General features: G+C 26.3%; 2 protein-coding genes across 2 annotated transcripts; both read left to right on the forward strand.

Annotated features, from left to right (window-relative positions):
* The first annotated feature begins 953 nt into the window (after window positions 1-953).
* Window positions 954-2,307, forward strand: LOC105460788. The gene is made up of 3 exons (XM_011707282.1): window positions 954-1,283; window positions 1,700-1,965; window positions 2,148-2,307. Exons 1-3 carry the CDS (start codon window positions 954-956, stop codon window positions 2,305-2,307), a joined length of 756 nt encoding a protein of 251 aa, XP_011705584.1.
* Window positions 2,308-3,753: 1,446 nt separating this feature from the next.
* On the forward strand, window positions 3,754-5,524 carry LOC105460787 (peptidyl-prolyl cis-trans isomerase, chloroplastic-like). The gene is made up of 4 exons (XM_011707281.1): window positions 3,754-4,122; window positions 4,326-4,519; window positions 4,643-4,855; window positions 5,041-5,524. The coding sequence occupies exons 1-4, from the start codon at window positions 3,934-3,936 to the stop codon at window positions 5,324-5,326; spliced, it is 882 nt and encodes a 293-aa protein (XP_011705583.1). The 5' UTR covers window positions 3,754-3,933; the 3' UTR covers window positions 5,327-5,524.
* Window positions 5,525-6,603: the final 1,079 nt, after the last annotated feature.

The raw sequence follows: 6,603 nt of genomic DNA on the forward strand, positions 1-6,603 counted from the left end.
TTCTATGGACTTGGGCTTTTTCAGTTTGGTTTTAAATTCCTTTATGGGGTATGTTGTAATTATTATAACCCAATATATTACTCTTTAAAAAATATTTAAAAAAATTAATTTACAAGTATTTAAACAATTAATTTTTTTTTTTAGTTTTTTGCTTCTATTTTGACTCTATTAGTGATATATATACAAGCGTTTACAAATAATAATTAATCAAAAAATAACAACTAATACATACTATATATAATACATACAAAATATTTAAATATCTAATGGACAGTAATATTCAGTACGTACATTTTTCATGAATTTTTAATAAATATTTTCCAAATATTTGACAGTTATTTCTTAAATTAATTTTTCACAGGAATATATTGTAACATATAAAACTAATTTTTTTATCTTATCTTTTTTAAATGATTGGTTTTATCTCTCTCACATCCATTTATATTCGTAGTAATTATTTGGCCTATGCAAAGATAATTTTATATATTTAAAAAATATTCTACCATTTCTAAATTTGCTACAAAAATCATAATTGAGATTTGTACATATAAAGATAATATAAAAAAAGCAATAATTGTACGTAAAAATATACATTTAAACAAAAAAACAGAATTACAAAATAAAGCAGAATTACAAAAAATATTTCATTATTACGCTATCTTTTAATATCAATTACTGGAATATTATACATCATATTTCATATATATACATTTGTTATTTAATAATTTTTTAAAATACTTATATACTTTATTGTAAAACTATTAAAATAATAGAAAGAATAAATATTATACATTAATAAAATCAATTTTTTTCATTAATTATTTGTTTCACTTCATAAACCTATTTACTTTGCGTAAAAACAGGCAAGGAACTAAACAATTGCCCTATTTGCTTACAATGTAAAATTCAGTGGATCGATTATTCCAATATATGTAAGTGTAGCAATTACAATTATGGGAGATCCACTACCGTCGTCCTACTATTGTCGATCAGAAAAGTATAGTTCGAAATTCACAATGGTGAAAAGCATTCGATCCATTTTATCGCCACTTTTGTTAATCAGTTCGGTGTGCGGTTTGAGGATTATCGAGTTTTCTGCGGGATATCCAAAACTTTGGTTCAATCTCCTCTACATTTCACTATTGTGGTCGGTTTATTGTTTTTTCGCAATAGATAAAGCAATATCTTTTATACCTGATGAATCCGCAGATTATATTATTTATGTTTCATTGAACATTTATACAGTTTTGTTATCAATACTTCTCGGAATATATCATTATAAGGTAGGAAAATGTTAAGTATTAATGTGTGCACATTAATATTCTTTTATCTCAATTATATTACACAAATGGCTTTCATAAAGTAATTTTGAAATCCTCGATATATTTGTACATTCTTACAATATTAACTATTGTTAAAAGATTTTATAATAAAAAGTGATCAAATAAATAAATATGTAAATTATCTATTATTTTTTAAATTTTCTTAAATAAATATATAAATTTTTGTTAACAGATTTATTTCACAATATGTTCAATAAAGTTTATTTTTTAATTTTATTTAATTCCTTTATTAATTTAATGCAATTATTATTAAAGATATATTCAAATGCTATCGTATTTTTTTTTAACAGTGACATCTTTACATCAAGTTTTTAATTAGATAATATTTATAAATTGTATTCGATTTTTTGCATAAGAAATTTAGAAACTGTTTAAAGAAGCTCGCTGTTGTGGATGACACATTGAAGAAACTCGGAACAACGACCGATTATGAAAAATTAAATAAAAGAACGATGTGGATTATCTTAGGCTGGTTAGTAATAGTTTCATTATTAAACTATTGCGATTACATGCGATGGCGAGATATGTATGATGCTCTAACATCCGTCTATGCAACGCTTGTACTAAACTATTGTTCCGATATCAACATTATTGAAGACCTGATTTTTGCAAATATTCTTGGGTTCGTAAATACTTTCACAAATGATGTAAAATTAACACATATAAAAATTATTTTAGCAATCTGTATATAAATCAATATTAATGTTTAAGAAAAATTAGGTACTTTTTACGAATTATATAGTATATATTTTTATACATTTCTGCATTATTCATTAAATCTCATCTAATCTCTTCTAAAATTAGATACTTAGGATTGAAATTTGATCAAGTCAACGAATATTTTCACAAATTGGCAACAGAAAACGTATGTGAGCAAACTTGGAAAAGTCCTACGTTACATTCGCAACAATGCAAACTTTCGAATGCTCCAAGCAGTAAACATATGACGTGGATCGTAATGTAAGTATAAATCTAGTCATTGTTATGTAACAATTTTACATAGTAAAATTTATCATGATTATGCAGACATCTCCATCTGGAGTTACAAAAAATATCTCGCGAAATAAACTCGATATTTGAAATACAAATGACTTGGAAGATGGTATGTTATTTCGGTTTCATAGCGGAATTCTTCCGTGAATTTTTCACTACGATATTCGTCAGGTATTACATCATTAATAAAAGAATCTTCTTCGTCGCTGTAATCATATTATGGCTCTTTTGGTATATCTCCAGAGTTGTCCTGATCAATTATATGTGCGAGAGAGTTAGCGCAAAGGTATCGATTTTACATTCAAACTCAAAAATCAAAATGCATCTTAATTCATGCCAAATTTCACAATATTGCAATTAATATCAACTTCCAATTTCTAATTTTAGGCAAATGCGACAAGTAACATTATAAATAAGATATTATGTTTCACTTGCGATGTCGAAATAAGTGAAAACGTAAGTTTCAACATAAAATCAAAAGATGTTACTGACTAAATTAAACTTTAAGTTAAGTTTTAGCATAAACTGAAAGGCAGCAATTAAATTAAATATTAAATTATCTATTATTTAATGCAGGTCTTACAATTTTTATTACGAATAACACAAGCGCCACTCGGGTTTTGCGGTTTTAGATTCTTTCAATTTGGATATAAATTTCTTTACAAGGTGTGTTATTAATTTTTCATTATCAACAAATAACTACATACATACAGACTATTTAAAAAGTCAATATTAATTTCTTTTTTTTTTAGTTCATCGAATCTATTTTGACACTTGCAATTATATTAATACAAGCAGACAGATTTAAGCACGCATTAAAAAATTTTAATTGAATACGATATAAAAATAAGAATTGATTTAATAAAATGCGATACGTAATATTATTCTTTCAGTTAAGTTCATTAATATTTATATATTTTCTTGTTCAGAATTAATATTCTTTTGCAGAAACTGCAAAATAAGATATCTTTCATCTTATTTTTACGTCTTATTTTTATCTTTTTCATTACTTCTCTTGCAATAGGTTTTTTCTTCATAAAAGCAGTTTTATATATTTCATTATATAAAAAAAATGTAAGTTATTACTAAGAAATAATAATGCCAGTAATAAAGAAATATAATTCGATTTGTCCCATTTACATTACATTAATTATTACCTGAGATAATTTAATGCTAATTGGATGCGGAAGCTGACAAAAGAAATAAACAAATGTAATTAATTAATTAATTAATTAATGGATTGCACATAGTCAGATGAGTTCATTAACTCCACGTTTGTAAGTTTATTGTAGATATAATTAATATTATTACATTTTTATCCCTCTCAAAAGCATTGTTCTCGAGAACATCGTTAACTCATCGTCATTAAAGTAAATTCAATCTGAATGTTGCACAGTAATAATAATTACCTGAACATTGCGTCAATTCACATAATATCGTATGAATAAAGACTTTCATAAATTTTGGTTATAAATTCACGCAACACATAATATTACAAATACTATAGATAAAATTAACGTAAAAGTATAATATTAGTATAAAACTCACAACAAGTATCTTTCTGAAACTGTGTAATAATTAAATTTTTATTGTTATTATGAATAAAAAGCGTAAGAAACTTCGTCATGTGCGCGTTGTATCAAAAGTCGATAACACACCTCCACATTTCAAGGCATCTGTTTATTTGAAAGCTCATAATTTGAAACATGATGCTCTACGAGTTAAAGAAATAGATAAAGAGAATATAAAACTACTAAAGAAGATAAACATAATTCATCGATTAGGGGTTAGTATTGTTATATTTTACTTTATTATAAAAGTAATACAATTTTATATATTATATATTAAAGCTAATAATTTATATATAATTTATATGATTTATTATAAAAATTTATTCCATTTCATTTATTTTTAGATAATATTAATCTATATATATGTGATAAGAACAAATAAAACATTAACTACGTTAAACGTTTATTTCGTTTTTAGGGATCTGTGGATTGCTGGGCACCGGATGTCAAATATAAATCGAAATTTGGGGATCAAGAATGTAGAAACCATATAATTATGCAAAAAAATAAAATTCTATTGAAGAAAATCTGTCAAGCAGAAAGTCAATATCCCACCCGCATGTTTTTAAAGAACTGGAAGAGACTGCATGAAGCAGTAGAGCATCGTGCAAAGTTATTTAATTATAGTATATATTTAGAAATAGAGTTTTGAGTAGAAACAGCTCGGTTTACACTTTTAGTTTGCAAAATTTGCATTTCGCAAAAAACGTGTACTTATCTTTCTATATTACACAGATACATTTCAGTGATTAAAAAACTGTCCGTCATATCAGATGTACAAAAGCAATTATCTGAGAAAAGTCAAACGAAATGTTTCTTCGACATTGGACTTAAAGAAGAAAATCAAGACTTAGGGCGTATAGTGTTCGAACTGTATGACAGTATCGTACCACGTACATGCGAGAACTTTGCAGCTTTCTGCCGCGGAGTAAACGGATTGTCATATAAGTACATAAATTACATTATATACGTATATTATATACAAAAAAGAAGTCAATTAAAAAGTTGTGCATAATAATATCGTGTTTGAGATTATCCCAAAGTTTAAATTTATTAGCGTTTAAGCGTGTGTTTTTAAATCTAAGGTTTTTGAAATCATTTAGTATAAAATTTATAATTTATAATTTATTTAGATACACTCCATTCCATCGTATTGTTTCTGGGTACTGGTGTCAAGGAGGAGATGTCACGAAGTTTAACGGTACCGGCGGTACCTCCATATATGGTGACTCATTCGAAAAGGAAGACTCTAATCTACGTCATACAGGACCCGGCATCCTATCTACTTGCAACAATGATGACGGCAAAACTGATTGCAAATTCAATCTCACGTTTAAATGCTTAAGAACTGTAGACGGGAATAAGACCGTTTTTGGCCGAGTAATAGATGGAATGAAGAACATCTACAAGGTAATTTAAACTTTACTTGAATAACATGTCTTGTGCAGTAATGCAATGCCATCAGCCAGTACTGCTTATTTAATTATGTACACCGACTTGTTGACAGGAAAGAAACGGTCTCTCTTATTATTTTTTCGATATACAAGTAAAACTTTAGTACCACAAATAAATAGTATTCTGTACCAAGAAAATTACAATTAAATATTACGATACGTATGTTTTCTTTTTATGCTTCAGTTTCATCGAAATTTAACTAGTTAGATTGTCTTCAATGTATATTAAATTAAGAAAATATATAAACAATTCTAAAAGTTTATAATAATGTAATAATTTAATCGATTATGTTATTTCAAAAAAAGATATAAAAGTTAGAGTTTCAACGTATGTTTCTTTGCTCTGTACAAATGAGTCTTATTTCTTCATTCTTATACAGATATCTCCTTTCTCTTAGTTCTATGAGCCTTATTTATTTATTCTGATCTCCATTCCCTTAGTTAAATTTTGTTTTAACTTTTCCAATATATATTTTTCATTATTACTCACAGAAATTTCATGTATCTATATGAATCTATATGTAATGTAAATAAAATGTGAACATTGTGTTGAACTTGAACGTTCAATGATAGTATGAAAAATTAGTCATATCTACAAAATAGTTAATTCTTTCTTTTTTCAACTAAAATATATATAACTAAAATATATGAATTGTAACTAATGCTACTTCAAGTTTCAGTGAATTATGTATTTCCATAAAATACATAGCATAAATACAAACACTATTGTCTTGACGCATATAGAATTTATGACAGCTTTTATGTTATCGTTACCATTAACATGGAGCTTTATGTTTATTGATCATGTAATGTCACTGGAACATATGTCGCCATCTAGCGAAGAGCTTGCAAGTTACATACAAAGACAAATTTCGATTTTCCTTTCCTTATGAGAAAAGAATATTCTACTACAAATTAAATTATTTACATTATTGTACTTTATTAAATTGTATTTAACGTAAAATAGAATAATATAAATAATTTATGTTTATAATTTTTATCTATTTCTGAGCTTTTAGCATCAACGGTAATTTTATTATATAAAATTAAAAGTTAATCAAACCTATTACAATAAAGGCCTATGAGAGCTAACACGCATGTCAGTGTGTAATAATTTTTTACAATATCCAGTCACACACGAACTGTGCGCCGCATAATCGTCGGACTTAAAACACAGCTTATTGCATAAGGCCGGAATTGTAACAATTGAATTGACTAGCAATTTAACACGCATTTATATAC

Source organism: Wasmannia auropunctata, unplaced genomic scaffold, assembly GCF_000956235.1.
Source record: "Wasmannia auropunctata unplaced genomic scaffold, wasmannia.A_1.0 LD315726.1, whole genome shotgun sequence".
NCBI classification, from domain to species: Eukaryota; Metazoa; Arthropoda; class Insecta; order Hymenoptera; family Formicidae; genus Wasmannia; species Wasmannia auropunctata.